Raw genomic sequence first — 27,195 nt, 5'->3', positions numbered from 1 at the left:
AAGGATGAGGTGTTTCTTCCCACTTTGCTTTTTCATAGTGTTTTTTTGTTCATATTCACGCTGAGAGTTAATATACCCTCTTTTTTTGTTGTTGTCTTGTTACTTGTTTTATGTTTTAAGCTTATTTTTCCTTCACAAGTATGGTATTTTGTATTCATCTCAAATAATTATCATCAAATTGACTTTCAAAATGCTTTTAAATCTTGATGCAAACTTAGAGTGCTTCCATCCCCCCCTTACTCTGATGCTGTTTCCCATTCACTTACCAAGGCATTAATGAAGATAAAGAATCAGGTTCAGGCAATACTGATGCATTGAGACTGTACGAGGTAGGTGGAGGGGATCCCACATGATGGGAAAGATGCCCAGTGCTCTAAAAGCATGTCTGTAGGATGTCTGCTCTCCTGGCCTCCCTTGTAGGCATGGCCATGCTTTCCTCGATCCATTCCCTTTTCCACCTGACCACTCAGCCTGCCTGGGGTGTTTCAGAAAGGGCTCTTGTAAATGATCTGAAATAGTTACTGCTCACAGTACCTCGTAAGACCTCTGATCTTCAGATCCATCTCTGTGCAGGAATAGTTAGACCCCTCATCTCATCCTCTTGGACAGTACTCCAGGCAGCCAGTTTCTGCTCTGCAGTGCCCGAGGTTTTCAATAGAATCCTTCCAAAATGTGAAGGTGAAGAAACAACAACAAAAAAAAACCACCTTCAGTACATAGCAATTATTTTACATATTTCCTCTTAGATGTAAGGGAGGTGAATTGGAGTGTGTGCGGGGCTGTGATTGTAAACCAGTATCTGCCCAAAAGATAGTTATGTGACTGCCTTGTATTACTTCATTCTGCTACAGTCTGAGCAGCATATAGATGGAGTATGCTTTGCAAGATCATTTTTAGAGTAATATTATAGAATATTCCAGTAAAGATTCATTGTTTTTCCTCTCATGTGAAATACGGGTGCACTAAATCCAAAGTCACTTTCAACATTGAGACGTTTCTGATGTTTCCTTGTGCTCATGATCAATAACTAAAATGTGGTTGTTTGTAAAAGTAATGATTGTGAACTTGACGTCGTTAACAAACTATAGATAAAAATCAAGACACTTTCATACGAACTAATACAAATAATATAAACTTGGTTAAACTTCTGTAGACTTTGTCTTATTACCAAAGGAAAGGTGGATTATCAGCAAGGCATAAATATCCTCCCTTGTGGCCTGGGCATTTCATTCTTTCTTTGTGGTGAAGCCTGCAGAGTTTGACTCCAAATTGCCCTTTAAAAATACTTTTGGTGCTTCTTATATCAGTCCAAAGCCTATGAATGGTGTTGTGATTGATAGCTGAAGGCTGACATTCATCTGTAATAGGTTCAGAAGCAGAAAAGAAGAATGCAAGTATTCCCCATCTTTATTCCTCAACTCCTTCCTGAAAAAAATCCCAGTGTGATTTTGAAGATAATTTTTGCCTGTGAATCTGTTATTGTCAGGAGGGCTGAGTCTGTCCTTCATGGATTATTCACATATGACATCTTTAGACCTCTATTTGAGAATTTATATCTCGTTCACTGCCTGAAAATACCGCTGTGAGGGATTTTATCTCCATGACGAGTCCTCTGGGCTGTTTGCTGTGCGCTGAGGGTATGGAAGTCCATCTGGTTTATTAAGAAGCCGCTGGTTGTATCCACCTATACTACTATTACAGAGAACATTACATTTTCAGAGCGTGTATTAGTTTTAGGGATTTCAAAGTAGAAATAAATGCTCACCTTAAGGGTGATTGCGTTGTTGGCATGCCGTTCCATCTCTTGGGGCTGCTGGGCCATTTAGAGCACAGTGCAATTACACAAAGGAGTTTGAGCTGGTAGAGAATTTCTTTGCTGGAAAAAATAAGAATTTAATTTCTCTGTATCGCTTTGCTGCAGTTCTCCAAAGTGTATCAGTAGCCAATCTGTGATGCTTTTTCGCATGTCTGCTGCCACGCAGGCACCTATCTGGTCTTTAGGCACCTATCTGATGCTCTTTAGGCACCCAAACCTGTGCTGGGCTAAGGAAAAGTGTTTTTAGAACGTATGTTTTCAAACCTTGCGCATGACCCCGTGCATATGTGTCAGGGGTGTGTGTGTTGTGTAAGGAGGAGGTGTGAGTAAGGATGGGTAAATGTATTTAGGTCAGATTTGTTTACGATGCATCTGCGCAGCGGTTGGGTATGCTTAATCACTGCATTAATGTGCATCTTAAAGGAAATAAGAACAACTAAATGGGAGAAGGGAACTGGAAGTGTTTTAAATATATTTAGAAGTGCTGAGCAAAAGGTGAAACAAATATTTTCATATTGCCAGCCAGTAGGAGAAATTAATTCATATGAACGAAGCCCTATGTTACTCACGAGTATTATCTGATTTTTGGTCTCTCAAGCATGAAATAAAGGAAATATTTTTTGGTTTTTGTGTTGTTAAATGAATCAAGTGGAAACAATTGGGTTATTTAACAGAACAACTAAGAACAGTGGTTTTTTTCCTGTTTTTATTCTGCTCAAGCTGTTCTCCAAGCAATCCTCTGTGATGTTTGTGCATGTTCATGTCTTCCAACCCGTAGTAACTAATGAAAATCCCCTGTAATGCTGGGGAGTGGCTTTGCTTCCACCTTGCATTGGAGAGCTGAGGCTTTCACTGCTTAACATTTGTCTTCCATTTCAGTGCAACAAAGTAGAAATGCTGAGTCTGAATTCATGGGCTATAATGTTCATCTTTATGGCATTCTTTTTCTCATCATTTCAGTCACCATCCATTTGTACAGAACTTAACCTTAACTAAATCCCTCGCATTGGTATCTTAATGATGATGATTTTTGGAAGCACGGTTGTTCTTTCCATCCTTGCAAAAGAACCATTTGCAAACCTAATAACGTTGATTATGTGGCAGACGAGGGATGAGATCTACAAACAAGGAGCTATAAATTTGCAAAATCTGTTGGGTTTTTGTTTGTTTTGCAGATAGAGGCTTTAGCGTTTACATCTCAGTGTCTGTGTTGGGAGTGATGCTGTTCAGCTTGTTTTGCTTTGTTACGTTTGAGTGTTACCACGAGTTTGCCCCAGGCATTTATGCTAATAATTAATTCATTAATGCCAGGAATGGGTGGCGATTTCTTGCTCTTAAAACTCCTGCACAGGATACCTTGTGCTTGGAAATAAAGATTGGAGTCAGGGATCAGCAATAAAAAAGGTTCTGATGTTTAAAGCTGTGGGGAACATAACAAATTATTGTTATGCCCTTGGTAATTCTGAAAGTTCAGTTGCATTGATAGGTGTGTTATAAATACCTGGAAAATAAAAACCCCAGCCTGCTTTTACTTAACTCTTATTCCAATGTATGCATCATGTGAGACGGCTGATTGAACACAGGGCAAACAGTCATCACATGAGATCTTTTAATTTTGTAGTATCTAATGAGGAATGAGATTATCAATCTACGCTTCTGATAGTATAAGCCTAATTATCTGTATTAATTAACATCTCCAGTAATATACCTCAGGGGTATTGTTCTGATATCATTCAGACTGGGTTTCTCCTGCATGGCGGTTCTGTCTTTCATTTAGGCAAGAGTTTGAAGGTAAATGAGCAGAGTTCCTTTCCTCCCAAAGGTAAACTGGAGCTGCTTTTTTCTTTAGTGGTGTGTGATTGTGCCCAAGAGAATGAGAATTTGCATGAGAGGCTGGGAATAAAGGCAACTGCACAGACTGCTGTGCTGGTTATTATACCAAACAGCAGAGTTTCACCTTAAATATCTGCAGGTTGACCTCAGCAGTGTGTTCTGCCCCTGGGGAGCTGAGCAGGGCTCAACAGAGCTGAGCATATGTGTCCATTTTGGCAGGAGTCATTGCATGGTGAGTGTTGTGCATGCAGAATGACTTCAGTGACACTTGGAGTTGTTCTGGATCTTAGCAATGCTTTACATGCTGTACAAAGAGAGGAGTACGATGGAGATGCAGGGTTGAGTCAGGAAACAAGGTGACAGCTGTAAGTGTCAGGAAGGAGTATTTTGATTTCTATGTAGCATGGCATAATCAGTTGAATAGATGTTTCAGGGTGTTTTAGTTCCCTGAAGAGTCAGATGCTGGCCCTAAAAAGCGAGGCTGAGTGGCATTTTGGGTCAGTTGTCTCATCTGGTGCTGGAAATAAGTTCTCTTACTGCAGCATCTGAGAGTATTGTCCCTTAAAATGTCACAAAGCTGCCGTTACCCATTTATCAGCCATCAGAAACATGGCTGCTCCCTGAGCCTGCATGACCTGCTGTGCCTTGCTAAGCCGTTCTGCAGAGAGTTTGGCAGCAGCTGGGAAAGGGAGAGGAAAGCCATCAAATTTACATATATTTTAATTATAATATTTTAGCAATCAAATTACACATAGAGACGATTCTTTTGTGTCAAGTAACGTTTTATTAGCTGCACAGTGAAGCTTTCACTAACATTTTTCAGTGTGCTTTGTGAAGGCCCGAGGATATCGAGAGTCAGGGAGTGAATGTTTTTGCATAAATCTTTCATGCTGTCCACATGAACTGTCAGATTAAATTCCAGCAATCAAAAGGTTAATGAAGTCTGAACTTTAAGCTGAGAATCACAAATTGATGGCCATTTTCTCACATCAAGCTGTCAGCTGGTAAGACAGAGAGGGAACAGGGGGAAATGCCCCCATGGCCAGCGTGAGGGTTTCTTTTTCCCAAGACATTTCTTTATTTTCATTGGAGAACCTGGAGTCAATATTCCCCTTCTGTGTTATCCCAGAATAAAAGGATAATTGCAAACTGCGTAAAATATTTAAAACCCCAGCAAATGCATTTGTTGAGATGTACCACCGAGCCTCCTTTTGCCTGCAGCAGCCCCTGGATTCACACCCTGAGATGGGATGAGATGCCCCAGGTGGGAGCTTGCCCACAGGCAGCAGCTCAGTTCCCTTCACAGGCCACAGAGGGAGGTTTGCCTGATTGAAGCAGCTCCTTTTGGTACTGAAAAGCAGATGGGATGAGTCTGGGCAATAGTCCCTGGCAAACATCACCCCTCGGAAGTGGTGTATGAGCCCTATCCAGCCAGCATCCCTCCAGCAGCAGCAGGGCCGAGATGTTCAGAGGGCAAGCGGGTGCCTTCCTGCATATGGCAGGCAGTGTTTGTGCTATAGCAGGTGCCCCTCACTGTGTCTACAAAAGCCACAATAAAAGGGAAGATGAGTAAGCTCTGCTTTGCTGTTGCAGACTAAGGCATTTCAGGATTTAATTATACTACAGGTATATAAATTCCGGAAACATGTTAATGCTCCCGTGATTAAAATTATAGAGGGCCTAATTGAAAAAGCATAAACCGAATTGAAGAATTCCTAATTATAGTTTGCTTTGAGGTGTTAATTTCCTCCATAATGAATGCATAATTTCTTGAACTAGAAAAGGGGGCTGCTGCACCAGCGCGTGGGCTGCAGATGGAATGAAGGGATTATCATAAATGCAGCCAGACAATTCGGAAGAGTAAACCTCTCCAGCCATGGTGCTGTTCTGCCTCTCTGTAATTTCAGTTCTCCTAGCACAGCGCTTTTCCAGAGCAAAAGGCAGAGCTAGGAGATGGTGAGAGACTTGCTTATGGCACAGAAAGAAGAGGAAATTGGGCTGGTTTAATTAAAAGTAGCCTTGGTGCAAAAGAGGAGAGAGGTGGTGAGCGGTATTTCACTGGAAAGGTCAAACAGTGGAACAGAAGATGCTGACTTTCCTCAGTACCCACCTTGATTCAAAAGGAATTGCAGGAGCTGATGTTGATGCAGGTTGAGGGTTGGTTTTTTTTTATTCCTCATGAAGGATTCACCTTATGTTTCAGCTTTTCTCCTACATCAAAAAGATGCGTAGCTTAGAAGGGAGTGAATGGTGAAGTATGTCTTTATCAGGCACAACCTCCTGTTGGATAAGTCTGCCCCATTCCCACTCTGTTGGGGATCTCTGATGGTGTTTACAAATGATGACAGACCAGCTGCCAGCCCTTATCCTTGGGATTTCCATTTTCTTCTTTTCCCACCCACAGCTTGCTTGTATTCCAGAGCCGCTTCTCCCTGCCGCTTCTCCCTGCTGCCAGAAGCATCAGTGTTTTGCACCTCTTGAAAAGCATGGTGTGTTCTCCCTGTGTAGTCCGGCACCTATTGATCTGCACGATGGAATAAAAAACTTGTTTCTGTCTGGAAACTGGCTTAATTTCAGGGAAATACTCAAACTCAATGAGAGCAGATGCAGATACACCCAGCCCTTGTGCAAGGCCCTGATTCATGGAGGGCATGGTAGAACCTGCTGGGAAGGGCCTGCCCCACTCTCTCCAAGTCCAGTAGGTGGCTGAAGAACTGCTTTGGCTCTTCTTGTCCTTGAAACTTACTTTCTTCAGGTCCCAAGACAAACCAACCATCACCGAGACCTCAGTCAGTGATGCCTGTTTAATGCTAAGCGACATCAACACAAAAGGGTTGTGGTGGTTTTTTTTCCTCTAGATCAAACAGATGGCAGGTGGTTCAGGAGGCAAAAAACACCTCCAAAGCCACAAACATTAGCTCCTGTTGCAGCGAAAGCCCTATCTGTCTGCACTCATTATCTTTAATCTGCCAGCACAAAATAACATTGAGCTGGAGAGATAGGAACTGGGCCTATTCCACGGGGGAGCAGCAGCTATTATGTCTAATCTGTGTTGCAAGCCAGGTCAGCCTTATGGAGATGGCTGAGATAATGGAACACGGAGCTTTGAAATGCCCTCTAGTTCTATGTTACTTTTACCACATTTTTTTCTCAATAAGATTAAACGGGGAATTTAAGGCATTAAAAAAAGTACTGTGTGTGTGTGTATATGTGTGTATATATATGCATACATATATGCATACATATACATAGGTCCATCTAAAAGTAATGCCTCCTATTTATTCCCATGGAAACTGCAATTGGTATGAAGAGCACGATAACGCTGTTTGATACAGCACATTCTCGGCTACAAACCACTATTTTTTTCAGCATAGTCACCACTATTAGCTGTGCTTTTTTGCTACTGATGAACAAGATTCTGCATGCTGTGCTTGTAACAGTCTGCACCAGCAGAGGTAACACGCTGTTGCTGTCTCCACTGCTGAAATGCACTACCCACCACCTCGCTGTGCTCACATCCACTGCTTGATCTCCATCACTGTTCACCAAGTGTCAATGAATGTCAGTGGGTGACACTTCTGCATGGAGGAATTCAATTCCACCCCTTTGCTTCATAAGCAATTCAGTGTCAGACAGTATTCTGTCAGACTGCCCCTCTGCTGCCATCTATCACGTGGCAACAAAATAGAATGGGATATTGGTGGGAAGGTTCAACCTCTGCTGCCATCCCACCAACATCTGCTTCTGATAGGCCAACATCATGAAATAGGAGGCATTATTTTCAGAGCATGCCTTATAATTCAGGTAAATAGATGCAGTGTTCTGGTGGTCTGAGCATGGAAAGAAAGCAATTTGTTAAGTATAGACTGAAGGCCAGAGCCTATAACTATTTTGCTTTAAGCACATGAATCCTTTGGTCATTAGACCCCGACTCTCAGTGCAGTTGTCTTCTTGACAACTGTATATGCTTTGTACTGCTAACCCATTTCTGTTTGGAGTTCACTGGTACTGCTGGGGTTGTTAGTTTAGTTTATTAGCTCAGCTGCAGAGGAACATTGGGTTATAGTTGGAACTTTAGTCCAGTGGGGATAGGATCAGTCTTTACTTTTAATTACCTTTTTCTAGTGTCCATTCCACTCACGATAGAGCTCTAATGATAAAGTTCTAATGATAAACGAATGCTTATATGAAAACTGTGGTTCCAAACAGTGTTAGCCAAGTGTGAAATCACTACATCTTGTTTCCTGAATTTCAGGGTGGGAGGACCATGGTAGGCTGGTAAATCTGGGTGTGAGAGTGCAATACAACGTGGAGAGACTTATCAGCCTTCTTGATGAAACAGATTGCATTACCTCTGGCTCTGTCTCAGCAGGGTTTTTTCATAGCAACTACAGCAATTAACATCTTTCTTTGCTTTTTTTTCTTTTTTTTCTTTTTTTTGACAAATTTGACTGAATTTTGATATTTTCAACTGGAGCGAACGTAGGCGAAGAGTTGTTTAATTTAAATGAGTGTTTAAAGAGCACACGAAAATAACTTCAAAATGAAAGATCTGGTGTAATAACTTTGCAATATGAGAGACTATTTCCTCAAGTAGCATCACTTTCATAAGCTTTATTTGTGTGAATGCTTTCTTGCAGATGTGAAGAAGCTGATTTCTTTTAATGATTGTATTGATGGAATTGCAGCCCAGTATTCATAATGGGCTGGTTTTTGGCTCTTTGAAATAGCCAAACATATTGCAGAAGATGACATTGTAGAAAATCTTTATTTCATATTCTTTTCCATAAAAACGTTTATTGAAAGCTGACCTTAACTTCAGCATATTGCGTCCAACATGGAGCTGTATGGAAATAGTTGTAACCTTTAATTGATTTTAATGGCTTAAAAATCAGAGCTCAGATAGAGAGAAAATTGCAGAACAGTGTATTGGGTCCCTATATGTACATCCTAGATGGCTGTGAAACCCAGTTCATTATGCTTTGTAGATTAGTTTCAGAGCTTCTGATTACAAGTGCATAGGAGGTATTAAGGGTGAAATTTTGGAGCGTATGAAGCCGACAACTCAATTCTCAGGAATGTATCAGCACCTGAGCATTTTATTACAGGGTCGCAAGAGGAAACTACTGAGGGAATGTTCAGCATTGCACTGAAGTTACATGGTGTTGGTAGGGGTGGTGTGTGCTCAGAACAATGAGCTTCTGTGTCTGGCCTTGTAGGATCACGGAATGGCTTGGGTTGAAAGAGATCTCCAAGCCCAACCCATTGCAGCCACCTACCCAGAGCGCTGCTCAGGATGGAGCTTCCACAGTGTCATTGCTCTCTGAGTGTTACGCATTTGATTCCTGTGAATTTAATTAGTAAATCAATAGTGTTCTAATATTTTTGAGAGATAGTGAGTTTTTCTTGAATTTATTACAGAATCCCTTCTGTACAAGTTCTCCCGGACTGGAGGCACACTGCTTTTACTATTCAGTATTTAATTCCACTTCTTTATTGTTACTTTAATTTTTGAGTGAGCTCTATGGAGACCTGGTGGATTTCTGTATGGCACTTCTGGCTTCCATTGATTTTAACCCAGAGGGTGGTGACGCACTGGAACAGGTTGCCCAAGGAGGCTGTGGATGCCCCATCCCTGCTGGCATTCAAGGCCAGGCTGGATGTGGCTCTGGGCAGCCTGGTCTGCTGGTTGGCGACCCTGCATATAGCAGGGGGTTGAAACTGGATGATCTTAATGGTCCCTTCCAACCCAAACCATTCTGTGATTCTATGAATGCTTATCGTGCACCACATCTAACCATGTCCTATTTCATTATGGCAGGAGAGGGTTCCATGCTGGCAGAATAAAGGCCCTGAGTTGTCATGTTTACGTGCAGGTATATTTACAAATATGTTTAAATTGTTTTAACCTGATTTAATGGAGTCACGAATGAAATGATGGTGGAAGGTGCTGGTGTAGGTATACATGGTCTGATTTCTGTGTTGCGCTACATTCATACCGTCTGCCCATTGAGGCTGTGAATCAGGTTCCTGAGGGGGTTTGTGGTCTTAAGAGAACACGTTTTTACAACTTTGGCAGCGTGATTAAGAGGAAAGAAGAATTGGTTGTTGGCCCAACTAAGTATCACACCTTTGCTCCTGTCCGTGTGTACTCAGTGCCTTTTGATCGTCTCTGCGCAGCATTAACTCTCACAGATCGGTCAGACAGTATTTGGGTTTGATTTCCATGTGTTTGAATAACCTTTTCAGAAGTGCTGCATCTGCCAATTCTACGGAAGGGATGTACCAGGGAAAATTCAATGCATAGCGCACATTGGCTGCTGCATGCCCTCGGTCTGAGATAACACAGTGTCAGGATGGCAAAGCCTTGCATCTTCATGCTTTGCCTTTTTTTGTCTTTCATCTTTGAATTAAGACAGCTATTAGGAGGAAACTCACTACCCTTTGGTGGTATCTTGATTCCTGCTGCCTGTCAGATAGCCTGAAAATACTGTGTGCATTTGAACCAGAAATGAGAAGTTGCTGTTCTCTGTGGGGTGAGTTACAAAACTTGCTCAAAATAACCTGCTGAAAATGCATTGTGGCATCAGTCTGTGCTAATTGCCACTGGGTTTTATTCCCGGGGTGAAAATATTATTGGAAATAGTGCACAGTTGATAATATATTGGTATGTTAAATATTAAAATCAAAGGAAGAAATATTAGATCTTTATGTAGTGTGTTTAAGAAAATTCATTACTAAAATGGCCCGAGGGGGGATGCCAAACTGCTGAAGCATTGTTTCTTTTAAGCTTTGATAAGTCAAGTGAGGAGATCACTGTAGGGTTAGGAAGAAATCATTGGCATACTGTGTCATTGTCAGGGATATAGTGGAGATGCTCCTTGATGGGAAGCGCCGTGTCAGCATACCAAAGTGCACAGACCAGATGTGGAATGCTTTATGGAAAACTCTGATATTTCCTTCCATATCTGTGCAAATCATACACTCCAAACTGGAGTCTGGACTGAACACACAGCTCGATTCTGGACAATTGCTTCCTCAGCCCATCCTCGAGCAGCATAAAAAGAAATCAAGAGCAGGGAAAGCGAAGTCTGCCAGAGCTCAGAGATCTCTCTCAGTAGCTCAGAGACAGGGCTGTGATTTGGAACGTTGATTATCGCACTTGTGCTTCCACACTGAATAGAGAACTCATAATTGAAGAGATTACCTTGTAGATGATGATAAGAGCACATTTTCTTCCTCTGCAGACAACATTTGTGCTGTGGCGGCCATTATGGCTGCTGCTTTTATCAGTGATTTAGAACGGAGCTGTCAAAAACTTTAAAAAGCTTCTATTAAAGTAATGTGGTTTTATCTATATAAAACCTGTGAGATTTATCAGGGAAGCCTGGTTTGGCCTCCTTTTCTAATAAGAGCGTGCAGCTGCACCTCGGGGCACAGAGCTCTCCAGCCTTCGAGGAAGTCAGGCTTCTGATCAGTGCCAGATTGAGAATCCCTGGAGAGCTCTCAGGAGAGAGCAAAGCTGTGGATATGTGGAAACCAGTCCTTCATTGCCATTCATGGGGACAGTGCAGTTGCTGGTTTGCAGTGAGGTGGTTTGGAGTAGCTTAGCACGAGGACGGCAAGACCCCTGCTTCTATTCCCCTGCTGTATGTGGATTTGATGGCAGTGTTTGCAAATGTGGCTGGATATTAAAAATTGAAAGGAGGTAGTTAGTTTTACTGTGTCGTCTTCCAGTTTATTGGCACTGAGGTTGTTATACGGAATTGGTAGTTCCAATGCTCTGCTTTTGTTGTCTCTTTTAATATAATTTCAGTGTATGACACCGAAACTTTCTTTTATCCAGCTGGGCATTTTCAAGCAATGTATTGATTCCTGCTATGAAAGCAATGTTAGTTGATACTGGCTGGAAGCGATAGCTTTGAAGCATGAGAAGAGGAGAGCCCCAGGAGATCAGTTTTACTGCCTACCTGGTAGCCAGAATAAGAGCTAATAGAATAGCTTGGATACCTCCTCTGTATTTCCATTGCCTCTTTTCTTCCTTGCCTTTAGCTCTTCTTTTTGGGGAAAACACTCCTCTTTTATTTGCCTATAATCACTGTGCTGTGTATTGCAAAAACAGCTGGTCTTAACAAGCTGCAAATGGTTGATCATGCTCCACATCCCAACAGAAGTGTGGCTGCAGCTGGATCCCTCTGCAGGCCAGAAGGGCAGCTCACGCTCACAGAGCTTATTTTGAGCTACTGCCTGACTGTAACCCTAGGGGTCACAATGCATCACGGCACATTATCACTTCTTGTGAGCTTCTGCAGTAATGCAGACAACACAGCCATCATTTTGGTGAGTAATTGCGTGCTTGCTATCCACAATTCCCACATGGATTTTGTTTGGTTGGAGGACCACTGGCTTTTTTGTTCCCAGAGTGATAATCTTCAGTCCAGAGTGATCCTTGAGAGTGGCTGCTCTCTTGGCCACTTGACCACTAGGAAATAACAGAGAGCCTAAGGAAGGAGTGAGGCTGAATGATGAAGGTCACCGAGTCGAGCAGGTACAACACTAAGAGGTGCCAGCGCTGTGTCAGTCGTCGGTGTGAGCCAGGGCACAAAGGGAAGAATGCAAAGTAATGCCATCTGTAACTCATTCTGTGTTTCACCAGGGAGCAGGGTTTTTTTTTAGACAGAGGGAATAATGACAGCGATGCTGGCTCAAGTACTTGTTTCATAGGAAAAGGTGACGGTATTTGATTAGATTAATGCTGTTTTAACTTGCACACAAATGAGACATCTATTAAATTTCACTTGAATGCTCCTGAAGGAGCCATTGTGCTTCCAGAGATGTCTGAATAAGATTCCAAAAGAATAAACATAAAAAATAAGTTAAAAATCCAGGTTGTTAAAGGGGTGAGTTATCGCCAGGATAGGAAGAAGTGTGCACTAATGGCTGAGAGGCAAAAGAGTATCTGTTACAAGGTTCTGTATGCATGTGTTGCTCGTGATAAAGATGAGCGTGTATGGCAATGTATTAGGTGTGAGAGCAGTCAAGGCAGAAACTGAGAATGTCTTCAAAGGTAAATACGTTCTCTGATTATGGAAGCAGTGCAGTTACCTGGCCATTAATGTCCTTGGTAACTAACCCTTCTAAACCAGAGAGGTCTGTGGGCTCCCTGCCTGCATGTGGCATACTGAGAAGAGCGAGGTTGTCCTTTCCATATAGTGAGTATGGCAGAAAGGAAGAGAGAACTTGTGGCCCCTATGAGCTGAAAAGAGAATTAGATTTGTGTGTATGTGTGTGTGTGTGTAAGAGGAACATCATCTAAAACCAGCAGAAACAGGCATGTATCATTGTATGCAGCAGGAAGCAGGCAATTTTTAGGTTAGAAAGCATATGGCAAATCCCCACAGAAATGTCCATCACAATTCAAAGTACTTCTGTCAGCAAACAAAAGCTTCCTTGGATTTTTGTCAGCATTGTGGATTATTGCTGCCAACGTGAAGGGTCAGAGTAAGACTCTGCATATAGTCTGTTAGCGAGCAGTGTCCCCAAAGGCAAACTACAACTCTGCAGCTGAGCTTGAGGTTGAAGTTAAACACACTTCTGCTTAAAGCTGCTACTGTGTCCTCAATGGTAATCCCTGAAGTGTTGCTAGGAAACGTGTTTATTGTTTTAGAAATCAGCAAGGAAATACCAGAGAAGTTTAAAATATTCTATTAAAGCCTCCAGTGAGCAATAGGATTGAGGAGAGCCTTCCAAAGTGCTTGCCAGGATGTCATTGAAAGCTGTGTCCATATGTCTGGGTGCTCCTGCTGCATTAGCAAATGTGAGTACCATCCTGCATAAGGACAGTTTTAATAGCAAGCAATTCATCCATCGGTCATATTGGTAATGATGATTTGCCTTTTGGCCTGGCCCTGCTGTGCTCATTGCTTCACTCTCACCACGGAGCGTGCCAAGTACCTGCAGCCCTGGAGTAGTAATATGTTCTGAAACATGAACTCGGTTTTGTTTTGCCTCCTGTCTGTGGGAAGGGCCAGAACTTTGCTCCACAGAAGCGCTGATGAGCTGCTGCTCTGCGAGATGATTTCCTGAGCAGTCTTCTTGCAGAAATGAGCCTGTGAAAGCAGGGACAGGGATCTGCTGCTGGCTGCCTCCAATCTTCTAATCGATCTCCCCTGTCCAGGTAAACAAAAGAGCAGCCCGACACAGGCAGGTGAGGGCAGCGCTGTGAATATCCTGACAAAAAGTGAAATGACTGCAGCGCTATCTCTCTTTGTCAAAGGGGTGAGTAATGTTAAGCAGGCACTAAACCTGCCGCAGCTGGAGCAGCATTGAACTAAAGGGCTTTGTTAACTGTCTTTGGAAAGAGAGAGAGGGAAAAAAATACAACAAATAGGGAAAAAAACAAGCCCAGTGCATTTGAATGCAACCTCCTTGAGCCTGGAAATAGCAAGCTAGAAATGACAAGGTTGCTATTACATGTCATACAAGGCAAAGGCTTAGCGTGAATCAAAAAGGATTAGGGTTTCATAGAGCTAGAAAGAGTATCAAGAGTTGTTGTTTCCTGAAACAAAAATGAACTGGGAGAGAGATGAAGCCACCTACCCACGTATGCTGCTCTGCAAGCACACCTTTCAGTGATGCAAGGTAGGAGGAGACTTGCCAGCAGGAATCACTGCTAGAGACCTTTTCATTCCAGGATGTATGGCAGTCTTAGAATCTTTTCCAGTCATCTAAACTGGTTCCTGCACCCTGAAACTATCCAAAACAGAGCTGGTAGTTCTGCTTTCTGTGGATGCTCCCCTCTACTGCAGTCATCTCTTTGCCAAGCAAAGTCTTCATGTTTCACTTCGGTGGCTGGAATGGAGGGAATGTTCAGTACATTAGAAACCTGTTACTGACTGGATCCTGTAGTAGGTACTTCCTTTCTGGAAGCGTGGCATGACTGAGATCTGTTCTGACTTTCACAAAGGTGTAATTCTGCTAAAGCAATAGAGCAAATGAAGCAGCACCTTACTTTAGAAAGCAGCTTACAGCAGCCATTGCCTCTGTTATTGGTGTGCCAGAAGCTGTTTTGCTATCTCACCCTAATGTAACAGTGTTTTTGTTACTTTGCTGTATACTTTCACTGTTGGAAATGCTCTTTATGTTTAAGGATTTTGGGACTCTAGTCTTACCTTCCTCTCTCCCCTCTTCTCCCAGTGTCTATCAACTCGTTGTCAAGGAGGAGAAGCTACAGAAAGCTCGCAGAGCTGCAGACATCATTGAATGCTTCTCCATCCCAGTGAGCTACAAGAACGCCTCCAGCCTTGACTCACCTCACTACTTCACAGCCGAGCTGAAGCCCATCAACCTGCCTGTCACACAGCCCTTCACTGTGGGTGACAACAAGACCTACAATGGCTACTGGAATGCTCCTCTTTCTCCCCTGAAAAGCTACAGCATATACTTCCAGGCTCTTAGCAAGGCAAATGGCGTAAGTGCAGAGAACATTGCCTGTATCTGTGCTATATGTCTACCTCTAGCCTCCCTCTCTTTCTCCTCCCTTCTCCATCAAGTGACAGTTTAATTGCAGATTATCACTTTCTTGCAGAAATCTAATGGGAGTTATACATGCCACTACTTGTCCTTCACTCAACTTTCTCTGCAGATGCAGTGGGAAACTTGTAGGGGTGCCAAGCGATGGAAAGGGCGTATGTTGGCACGTGGTGTATGAAGTGGATTGTTTGTTATCGTTTTTATTGTATTAATGTCTGAATAGAGGCTGTTGTCCTTTTAAGATGTAATTGTTACATCCTTGCAATCGTCAGTTCACAGTGATTTTAGAGGAGAGATGAGATGAGAACTACCAAAAGCGATTAAGTTGGGTTACTGGTAGTTGCATTTGGTCATGCCGTAGTTTAGCAGTTGTGGTTGAGATTTTCACCTTGAACAAAATGCAAGTTTTATGGCAAAGGGAACTTTGTGCCTGTCTTTCTTACTCCTTTTGGATATCATAGACTGTATTTTTTAATATATAGTTATTTTCTGATATCAAATTTAAACTGGGGAGACTGCATGGAAAACGTAGTCTGCCCCTTTTTCAGACTCAAATACCACACACATCATGCCCCAACAGATCCACTCATAGGAAACTGGAGGGCTCTTTTCCCTCTTAAATTCTTCTGGAAGGTAGTTTGTGACCTAATGTCCTCTTCCAGTCCTACTGCAGGTCTGTTCAGCTTGACAGCGTGCAGGCCAGACCCAATCTAAGCAGTCATTCAGCTGCATCGCCCCTGACTTCCCCAGTTGTTTTTGGTTATCACATACATGTTACAGGTTACTCCAGCTTCCTGTGGAGACTTACAGCATTGACACACAGTCAAGAAGTTAGCTAGGGGGGTGTTTTTAGTATTTTTGCCATTGCTTTCCTGAATCCAACTTTTACACGTTCTCTAATACATCGCCTCTGAAAGAACAAAATTAGAAAAATCAATCACAGATGAATGGTAAAGGCTTTGATCTCCACCTGGGATAGTGACTGTGATACCCAAAACGGAGGCGTGCATCACAGAGGACTGTCCGTCCTTTAACAGGCTGGCAATGCCACTGAAGGTTCTCAACGTGTCATGCTGTTTTACTGCCTTCATTTATCACCATTCTGCAGAGTGTGGCTGACAAGCACAAATCTCTTCAGTACTGTGCTGCTTTTCACCTTGCTTTCCCTTCTAGTTGCTACAGTTTCCATTCAGCACTCGTCAATTAATTCAATTTTAGATTTGGCTCTATAAAGGAAATTGTGAAATATATGTATATCTTTCTCTGTGTCTAGTTAGTTCCCCCTTATGTGATAGTTAATTGCTAGTGAATGGGTCCCCAGGGATGGAAGAAACTTTTATTTGCTCAAGTACAATCTAATATGCCATAACTGGGTAATAAGCATGGAAATGTGGGCTTTCCTTGGTGTTCTGGAGTAAGGCAGCAGTAATGTGCAGCTCCTGCTTTTTCTGGAGCTCTGGAGCTCAGTACTCAAAAAAGTAGGTATTACTTGGGCTGCTCAGAAAGGAAACTAAAAGGCCTTTCAGAAAGAAGTAATCCAGAAGGTCTGTATGCAGCAATCCATAGCTTGTGGAGGCATGAGAAGCATTGAATTCATGTCTGAGCAAGCAAATGCCTCGTATTAATAATTTACATTAGCACATTATGTGCTTATGTATCCTCAAAGTGCAGTGTTGCTAGTAAAAGACATAGGTGAATTGTCCAGGAGTGGAATATGGATTTTAAGTGAGTAGCCATGGAACTTGTTTTGCCCTGATAGAATCCTTAAGGCACGCATTTCAAATGTTAGGGTTTGATTTGCCTCTGAGGTTTTGCAGCTGTAAATGTTTTCTTTCATACCCAGAACTATTTGCAAGTATAATTTGTTTTTAAGAGTTCTGGGTGTTCGTTTCTATCAACAGCCTGAGGCAGCGCGGTGGTCTTCACGAAGCCTACCAAAAATTATGGCTGCGGGAAGGCATTTTTGGATAAGGCACATCTGCAGAATATCTGAGGCAGTAACAATTTAGCACAATTACAATCCAGCCTTATGTTCCTTCGCACATGAAAAACTTAACAGAGCATCGCCGCTCATTTTTTAATTAGGACATTCTATAGTTTCATTAATCACTGACAGATCTGGAACAATGAAACTTCGTTTGCACACCTGGAACTTGCGATGAGAAGCCTTCGTGCAGTGAACCATAACGTCTTCTTTAGAAACGGAGGGCTCCAGGGGGAGCTTAATTTGAGGAAACATTCTGTGTTTGGTCAAAAAGCTTGATTAGGAGGAGGTAGTGATGGTAGAGGAATTCTGCATTGTTATTTTACATCTCCTCTGTATGTGGAGGGTTGTGCTCATTTGGTGTTCTTGTCGGCTCTGTAGCCATTAGCCGCGATTGTTGCATTGAAAGGGACATAATTAACAGCTGGATGCAAAACAAGCGCAGCAAATTGCTTCAAAATCAGATCTCGAGCTTTGCTGCCTTCTCTTGTGCAGTGTGGCTCTTGTTTTTTGACAGCTGGAGTAAGATAGCTCTGGCTATCTTGATGAGTTCTGTGGGCTGTTGTGTGAAGCTTGGTCAGCCTGGTACTGCTTCCAGACAAGGGTATGAACACAACATTCTGTTCATGCTTCCGAACTGTGTGGATTTTCCTCCTAGGGATAGTTGAAAGCCAGATGCTGAACTGAAAGGTGTCAAAGTTTAACAGGGGAGGTGGGGAAGATATAAAAAGAAAACAAAAGCTCCAGGTTTTATAACCGGCCAGTTGAGAAACACAATTAGTTACTGATCATCTGGTAGGGACAGCTAGTGCAAGAACTGACACAGAGGGAAGAGCAGACAACTGGCTTTGCTGTGCTCTGGCAGGAGCTTCATGCCTGCCGTCCCAGCCAGGTAGATAAGTGACATTTGCTGGTTGTCCTGGTGCCACCTGCTACAGATGGCTGCTGGCAGAGCATGATGCTTTCTCGGTGTGTAGAAGCCTCTCTGAAATACAGCGCTGTGGTGCTTCTGAAAGGTACGGCCTGGGTGGTGATATTATCCTTATGCAGAATTAATAATCAGAGTTAAATATTGCAGATTTTGTTGTCCCCAGGTTCTTTATCCAGCCCACCGTTGCTGGTGGTGCCCAGTTAGTGATCAGCAAACCCGCTCAGGAGGGGAGAATTCCTTGGCTCCTGGGATGCTGTCTGAACTTCTGAGCAGCTCAGAAAACAGAGCTTCCTAAAAATCCTTTCTGTTGCTGCTGTGCTTTACGTCATTGAGTTAAAATGAAAGCTGTAATGGCACAGTTTCAATCAATAACCCTTGGCCATTTTTCCTCTAAATGGGAGATGAGGCAGGAGGCTTTGTGGCACAGCTGGAGATGATGTGGGGGATGCTGCCAGCTGCTCCTGCAGCAGCCTGGTGGTCCAACAGGTGAATGATGTGTTCAGGCCAGCTTTGTGAAAAGTGGCAGCACAGGAATCAATGAGAATATTATTTTTGAAGGAATGATGGACTCTACAGAGTTTCTCATTGATTTTTTTCCTCTCTAATGACTTGTACTACATGCACAGTCGGGCAGCTCATTATTATCTGGGGATTTCAGGCTGGATTCCTGGTTGCTAACATGTCTGCTCACATAGTTAAGGAAGATTTTGGAGGTGTGGACAGAGCTGCCAGTAGGAAAGTGACTTTAGTCCTCGTGGAGATGGCTCACAAAGAGCCATTGATGTACCTCACTTCAGCAGAAGCCTTATTATGAAAGCCAGTGTGCTACTAAAGCTGCCTGCATTGGTTTTGCAAACAAACAGCTGTGAGGACCTCAGTGTTCTGTGATTCCAGCTGTACCATTTTGTTCAGTGATGTTTACTGCTAGTTACTGTCGTGCTGGTGCTCCTGGGCAGCAGTAAAGCAGCTGTGGATACACTTCACTCTTGGTAAGCCCTTGTTTCCATGTCTGGCTGGCCTTCCTGAGCCAGAAGACATGAACCTGAGCACTGGTATTCCTGTTCATGGTATGAATAAAATCATCTAGTCAGCCTCAAGTTTGGGAGATACAGATACTGAATAAATGAAATATCCTTGAAATCACTTTCTGTTGTAAATAATAAAAGCCTGAACCACTTTGTTAAAGCTCACTTCTCGAGATAACACAGATACTAAAAATAGCCGATAATAGGAAAGTCAATACTATATTTAGCTGAGCCTCCTGGAGTACAAGCAGTAGAAATTACAGGGGAGTCCATAGACTCTGCACACTCTGTGCATGTCATTCATTTTAAGGACAGCAAACAAGTGGTCTTGGTGGAATAACAAGGAGACGCATGGGGAAAAACTGAAGAACAACAGCAGAAAGTTCCTTAGGATTTTCAGAGGATGGAAGGGCAGTTCCTATCCCATGGGATGAAGCTGCCTACAAGTGTGCTCAGTACAGGCTTGGGACATGAAGTGCTATGGCTGGTGCCAAGTGGGAGGTTGGTGGTTACCTGACTTTGCAGCAGCAGGAGTTAAATCTGCCTGTCCCCAGGTGGGTCTGTCTGGTGACTGGGGGCAGCAGGTACACAGGTGCTGCACTGTTTAACTAATGCAGGGTCATAATCAGAGTAAAGGAAAGGGAGAGAAAAAAGAAAGAAAAGATGGGTGTGAAAACAGATGGATGAAAAAGCTCCGCTTATTTTATTGTTCATAGTCTGTAAACAGCAAGCTGTCATTTTAATATAAAAGGAAAAAAAATCATTTGGCCTTTTAGGTTGTGAAGATGCAGCTGTCACATAAACATATGTCCTCCTGCCCTCGTAGATCCTTTCTGCAGAAAATTGTTCCCATCCAAGTACTAAAACAAAGGAGGAACCTGTCTTATAATCATCCGGTGCACTTCAGTGAAATGCCCATTTTGGAGCCTAAATAATGAGTGGATGGCATCAGCTTGCTTGCTTTGTAAAGGAAAGACTGTTAAAAAGAAGGATAATTCATTGTGATACCAGAACAGGCTCCTGGTGTGTGGATGTAGCCTTGAAATGAAACAGTTGTCCTGTACCAGGGTCTAGGTTAAAGCATCCCTGCATTGTTCTCTTACTGCTTGAACGTAGTCTGTGATAGCATAGCCTGGCAGTGCCCGGAGCACAAAGCAGCAGTGATGCTGGGATCTTAGGCTGGGTTATTTGTGTGCCTGTGGCCATAGTACAAAGCAGACATCTTACTGCAGCTGGTGGGAGCTCTGATCATGTCTGTGGTTGGGTTTGGAATGCTTCTGTGGTACAATAGAATGGGATTCCTGTATCAGAGTACTCGAAAGAGCACATGGATACAACCAGGAGACTGAAATTTAGGGAAATTGGTTATTTTAAGTTTTTTGTTTCATTATTTTTCTTGTAATGCCTTCAAGCCATCCGCGTGGGGTATTTATTCCTCTTTTGCTGTTGGTTAAGCAGAAACATCTTTACACTGGTAAACACCTCATCTGAATCCAGAAGTTTTTTTTCAGAAAGCAGATGTGATTATGGACAAATGGTTTCACTGTTTAGAGAAGAACTATGTATTCTGTGTATTGACAAAGGAGTTCAGGCGAACGATTGTCAGCATTAATCAAAGAAAAATACAGTAATTGGAAGGAGGTCTCATTTTTTTTGTGAGACATCAAAGAGAGGAGCAGTGGGTTGATCAATGAGGTGGTCAATGGAAATCAAAGGAATAATCAGCCCTCATCAGGAGTAAGGACTGAGCTGCTGTCTTTAGGCTCCAGCATCCCTAGTAGCTGATGCCTGGTGGCTGTGCAGGTTTCTTTTATGTTTTTCTCCTCGGAAGGCACCATTTGAAATGAAGTCCAGATGTCTTGTTCCTCTGGTGACTGATTGCCCTTGCTTTTGGCAGTGTCTGATCACTGTCTTCTAATAACTACAATTGTCTGGGCTAAATTAGTAGATGTAAATGCAAACAGAACACACTGCATCCTGTCTTCTCAAATTACCCCGTGGGAGGGCAACGTGCGGGAATATGCACATGCTCAAATGAGATCAATTACAGCATTGTTAACAAGATTTGGGGTTTTGTTTTCTCACCTCTTCTCTGCACTAATTTCTCCAGCCTTTTGTTGCACTTCAGAGCTGGCAGAAAGCAACAGATGCACAGGAGAATGTCTCACAAGTGCATGCAGTGTGTGCCAGTGTCCACCTACTTTTAGCCTGCAGCAGTACTATCTGGATATCAATTATGTTTCACTCGTCATTGCTGATTTTCCAGGTCATCTTTGCGTAGATTGTGAAGTGCATCAGATGTCTTCTGACTCCCTACATTATCCGCTGAGGCTGTGCTCTGAAAATAAAACTGTGTTTTTCCTGCCTTATATAACATCGCTAGTAATAGAGATTGTTGGTTTCCAGAATAGCTGGCAATTCAGGCTGATTATACAGGAGGCAGCGATGGCCGTGCAGCAGTGCTCTGCAGCTCTGTTGGCTTTGTGGTGCCAGCAGTTGTACAAGATGTGCAGAGCAGCTCTTTGTGGGCGAGAGAAGTTTGTGCACCGAGATACCTCGGGTTTACTGGAATAAGGAACAGTTCAGTGAGGGCATGAAAAGGGAGCAGGGTGAGCTGGTGCTGTGTTTCCCTGCATGGCGTCTGCAGTTTTCCCCTTCCCATGGGCAGTGCTGCAGCTGAGGAGGGTCGGTTGCAGATGAAATACATTTTCTGTACAGCCTCCATTGAACTGCTTAAGGATGGAGCAGGCTGCTAAGCAGTGCATTTGTTGTTTCCAGAGCCAGGCAGCATCCATATTAATGTGGCATTATCACACGCAGTAATTTATGCAGTATTCATTACACCTGAGACATGCACAAGAGCATGTAAAGTCATAAAGTGCTAAGAACACCCTGCAGCAGATTACTGTCTGACAAAGTTTCTTAAGCAGAGGAACACAGAAGATTTGGATGATGATCACGCATCATGCAGAAGCAATCCCTGCCAGTAAGGGCTGTGGAATGAAGGAAGACATTGGGATACCAGGGTTTGTTTTCGATGGAAGTGCTGCTGTATCTGAGCCTTTAGCTAAGCCAAAGAACACAACGCTGCTGCTCAGCTCCAAGCTCCTGTTTACACAGATCTGAGGACTCCGAGGTGCACTGAACAAAAGTGTTGGGTTTTATCCCAGCTCTGCAATGAAAAGCTGCGGTGCTCAGGGTTGTGTTTGAATGGCTCATTTGGCAGAAGTAGCCGTACAACATGCTGTTCTGCTTCACATACATATCAGAGGGCTGGAATATGCTGAAATATTCCAATGGCTGCTTAGGTGTCTGTTTGCCATGTGTTTAAATAAATACCCAATTTGCAAAATATGCGGTAATGGTGCGTGAAAATTGGATGTACAGTTGCATGTACTTTTGACCCAAAGCTTGTCTGCCTACCACAGAACAGGCCATTTAGCTGGTAAATTCTATTAGTAAATCAGGCAGTTACGTGGTGCCTGTAACCCAAGTTGAGTATGGAAAAACACGCGACTTCCCAGCAGTCAGGGAAGCAGCTGTATTGCAGACCCATTAGTATGGAGTGTTTGGTGCCATTCAAACAGTTGGTGGTACTTTCAGAGATGAAGCGTAAGAAAAATGCTCATTTGTTTTACTGCCTTTTGGTAAGAAATGCATTTATTGCGGATAGGACAATTACACACCTTGATGTTTTTCTTTTCTTTCTTTCTTTCTTGATTTTTTCCAGGAAACAAAAATCAACTGTGTCCGGCTGGCAACTAAAGGTACGTTGGGTTTCCTTTCCTTGCAAAGCGCAGCACCAGTAACACAAAAGCTGCAGTGGTGACACAACTAGATTACAGTTACTGCAGTTACTATTTGGGGAGAAGCTTCTTTTTAAACAGTTTTGGTTTTCTTAAGGAAGATATCAAAGATAGAATGAGAGTTTCCAGAACCACTTCGCTCTATGTGTAGGCCCTGTTGTTTTTCAAGACTGGGTCTCTCTCTTTGTGTTTTCTGCTTTCCCTTGTTCTATCAACAGCTTTCCTGCCCTGAGGACTGCTCTTGCTATTGGCAGAATGTGATTGAAAAAGCTTCCTACTAAGTTCATTCTCTCTGTAACTGCGTAGAGGAGATAAGTAAAAGGAGATCTCATGCAAACCTGACTTTTAATGGGTTTTGAAGAACCTGACCTTGAACGCAGTGGGGCACAATTCCTACATCACACCATTTCCATGGTATAATGCATAGAACTAGTGGTGAATATTTCTTATTTTCATCGCATTAAGTTCAGAATAGACCTAACATCATCACTGAGCAAACCCGATACAAATGATTTAGCATGATGTTAAGATGCAGTGCTTTGATCCCCAGGATGCTTCACAAAATGTGGCTCTTGGGGAACCAATGATGACAATGTCTGGGTTACTACTTCGAGTTTAGAGCTGCTTTTAACAACTCTTCTAAGGACTTCGAAGTCACCCCAGGGGGGATACTTTGCCAGCAATGGTGTCAGTAAAGCAATTTACTTGTAACACAAACTGAGTAGCTGTAAAAAGTCTTCCTCAACACATATCTGGTCTCAAAATGGGTTGTAAGGAAATGGTAGGGTTATTGCCATGGGCCATGCTGGAGGTAACTCTCCTTTTCTAACGCTCAGGAAGGCATCCTGTGCCCTTGCTTTGCTGCTTTGTTGTAACATGGAATAACTCCATTACTGCCTGTGCAGTCATCCTGAAGTTGAAAAGAATTGGGCAGAAACCCACAGCTGCTTTTCTTTAAGGGTGTGAGGTGCAGGTGCTGCACAGGGTTCCTACCTGCAGCTGCTGTCAGAGAGCTGGTGCTGCAGGTTGGCAGGGCTGTAAGGAGTTGTGTCACCACTGGCAGCCAAGGAAGAGACATTTCTCCCCTTCCCTCCTTCATCTGTGGCTCTGGTGGACCCTGAATCCTCCCGTTGTTTCCTATTTAAGTGTTCCTGTAATATCTTCATTTAATTCATTGCTCTGGGTTGCAAACATTCTGTGTCTCAGTCTCCCATCTGTTCCCCTGCAGTTTTTTTAGCCCATGGGTAGTGGTGTGACCCTCGTGGATATCCACATCTTCCTTTGGCCTTGTGGTGGTAGAAAGATACAGAGCAGGTGTGGGTGATGTTTGGATGAAATGAGTCTCCCCTGGGTTTTCCCAGAGCATGACTGGAGGTCTCTTCATCAGCTCAGAGAAATTAGGTTGATTCAGTTTTGGAATCCTAGAGTTTCTTCTACTTCAGTGGTTCCTATTTTTGGTGTTAGAAGAAAAATGTTAAATTAGATGTCGTGCCAACTAGAAGTATATTTGCTCTGTGATTATTGTTCAAATAGAAACACCTTCGTAGCTCAAAAAGCCCCATTCTTCTGTGTTCTCTTGGTTTGCACTGCCTGATTTGAGTACTGCTGCAAAGATTCATGTGTTTGACCCTGAGCTGCCTTCTGCAAATGGATTTAATTTGTGTTAACCTGTTGGGTCACCAAGAAGAATCGGCAGGCTGCCTTTACTCTGATGCTCTGAATGCCTGCTCCTTTTAAAAAGTGACCTCTTCTTAATATTAAGTTGATAAGAGAGATCAGAGAGATGGGTAAAGCCAGGGGATGCCGAGAGCTTTTTGGTCATCTTACACTTTAGGCTTTTTCTTGATTGACGTGAATGGGAAAGGGCAAAAAATTATGGTAGCACTAGTGTTTATTACTGTCTCGATGGATATTGCTTTTGATTTATAGGCACGTCTTGTTTTGTATACATGGAATGTGGAAATTCTTTTTTCCTTGGTTTTTTTTTTTTTTTCCTTGTCCTTGCTCTGTGATGTGCAATTTTGTATTTCTCAATGCCTGACCATTGGCAAGGACACTGCAATGTAGCTGTGGCTACTTTATGCCACTTTTGGCTTTTTAAACATACAGTATTGGCTTCAGCACACAAGCAGTGTAGCACCACAAGTGAATTCATAGTCTTTATCATTTAACAGTCTATTTACAGTCCATTGCTGGCACCTGTGATGTATGGGCAGCTGAACCAAAGCTAAACAGTGGTTCTGTGGTTTGGAGATTTGCCATAGTTGAAGATTTCCATATGTTATAGGGCTGAATTCAATCTACATTAACTCTTTGTGGACAGAAAGGCTCAGCCACTCTACATCCATCCAAGCTCCTGAAGAGGGATTTCACATCTCCCCATCTCTGCTGAGGGTGGCAATAGACAGAGACAGTCACAAATCTGTAATAATGTTGTGACGTGGCCAACAACTCATTGTTGGGATGTTCTGTTTGACCTGTTGCATCTGTGTCAGCTTCTGTCTACCCATTAGTTTGATTACCTTTAGTGGCATTGCCCTGTATTTGCCTTTATTTGCATCGTTGTCTTTCTGAGGATGGAAGGAGCAAGTCTGCAGTGTGCCTCCAAACTAAATGTTCTGAGCTGTAGCAGGGATACCAGAGCGGTGTCCTCTGTAACAAGCAAGGAAAATGAATGTCTTGGAGTTAGGCTGAAATTGGCTTGGCTGATCTGAGCATTGACTGCTCTCGAACTGCAGCTCGTACCAGAGAGAAAGTGTATTTTTGCAGATGGATGGAAAAAAATGAACGCATGCTGCTAATGCCAGAGAAAAAGTTCATTTCTGGCTATTGGCCTAATTTTGTTCCATTCCTGGATACATGACCACTCCAGTAGCTCTGTTAATGTTAGTGAAATGAGTTCTGATTTACGCCAGTAGCAAGGAGATTGAGGAACGTTTAACAAGGCAAGTGTTCACTTCAAAGTACTGGATTAACAAGGGCAGTAAAAATGAGTGTGGGAGTAATTAAGCAATAAAACATGTTAGGCAGTGTGGTACTGGGGGATTATAGCACATCTTGGGTGTTGCTGCAAGGCACCTGCTCAGAAGCTGTGTAGCTCTAATTACTTGTCACTGCTTCAGCAGGCTGGGAGGCAATTTCTTTTGTATGTCCCATTGCCTCAAAACAAACAAAGTGAACTCAGACAACTCTTTAAAAAGTGTTATAACCCATTAAGGGTTATAACGTTATGGTGTTTCTCAGCTTGCTCTCCTCCCCTTTTGTGTTGCTGAGACCACAGCTTCATTATTAGGCTTCAGATAACCCCTCGTCATTTCAGCTTCGCTCCACTCAGGAGTTGCATCTCATCTGCCCTGTGTGCATTGCTCTGCTCTGCACATTTCTCCTGCTCAGATTACCTGGGTCCTTTTGGTCCCAAGAGAGACCTCTGTCAACTGTTTACCTCTCTGATCTTCATCTGTTGGCTGAAATGCCAGTGGTGGGTTTCAGCATCTCAGAACATAAGGTCATGACACCAGTACAGCAGCCTTCAAAGCAGAGCTCATACATACCCACGTGGGCAGGTGCATCTGCTAAGCACATTTCCTTCCTTCTGGCACCCCAGTAGGGGACTTGGCTAATGTCCACAGGCCAGTGGCAAGGACTTGGCACCAGCATTTGCTGAGGTCACATTTTGCAATCCATCAGAAAGCAATCTGCATTTGTCCGATCTGTGTAGCCATTCCCTCTTTTGCCAGCATGTTTCACATCCGCAAGCATTATTAACCTCCTGTATCTACGTGTGTATTTATTTCCACTTTTGTTGCTCTCAGATTTCTGACCATTCCCAGCCATAACCCCCCTCTCCTCAGATGGGCTGCTTCTCTTCTTAAGTTACTGAAGTATATGCCACCTTCCATAACATTAGTCACTTGGATGCATATCATTAGCATTAGACATTCTTTAAAAATAAGCTTATTATTCTGTTTATCAGCTCTCTGCCATACAGTTTTCATTCAGCCAGTTTGTTTATTAATTTTGCCACTTGGCTTCCACGATGGCATTTGCTTTAATGTGTCCCATTCTTTCTGAAATAACTTGGTTGTTCTCCTTGTTTTAAAGCAACGTATTTATATTGACACTTTATTAGAGAAAATTGCAACCTCTTACCAGAGAGAGCAATTACCTCTTGTATTCTTAAAGTGCATTAAATTACTTTCACGGTGTAATTGAAACCGAGGCAGAGGGCTCATTAATGCTTCCTTATCTCTTGATATTTATTTCTTCTT

The 27,195-nt window shown here is 42.9% G+C and overlaps 1 protein-coding gene across 9 annotated transcripts in view; it reads left to right on the top strand.

Annotated features, from left to right (window-relative positions):
- LOC146757038 (receptor-type tyrosine-protein phosphatase T-like) overlaps positions 1-27,195 on the top strand; it is a 114,821-nt gene that overhangs the window by 80,150 nt on the left and 7,476 nt on the right. For 7 of the 9 annotated variants that reach the window (XM_085523341.1, XM_085523339.1, XM_085523340.1 and 4 more), the window contains 2 exons: positions 14,846-15,119; positions 22,852-22,888. In XM_085523341.1, the coding sequence (XP_085379467.1) occupies positions 14,846-15,119; positions 22,852-22,888 (311 nt within the window). Of the gene's footprint in view, positions 1-14,845; positions 15,120-15,236; positions 15,604-22,851; positions 22,889-23,145; positions 24,483-27,195 lie in introns of those variants that run through there. The other 2 variants (XM_085523345.1, XM_085523344.1) reach the window with 2 other exon arrangements.

This window comes from Coturnix japonica, chromosome 24 (assembly GCF_054131305.1).
Source record: "Coturnix japonica strain WE chromosome 24, WE-NBRP24, whole genome shotgun sequence".
Lineage (NCBI taxonomy): Eukaryota > Metazoa > Chordata > Aves > Galliformes > Phasianidae > Coturnix > Coturnix japonica.
This window is presented reverse-complemented; position numbering and strand designations above follow the sequence as displayed.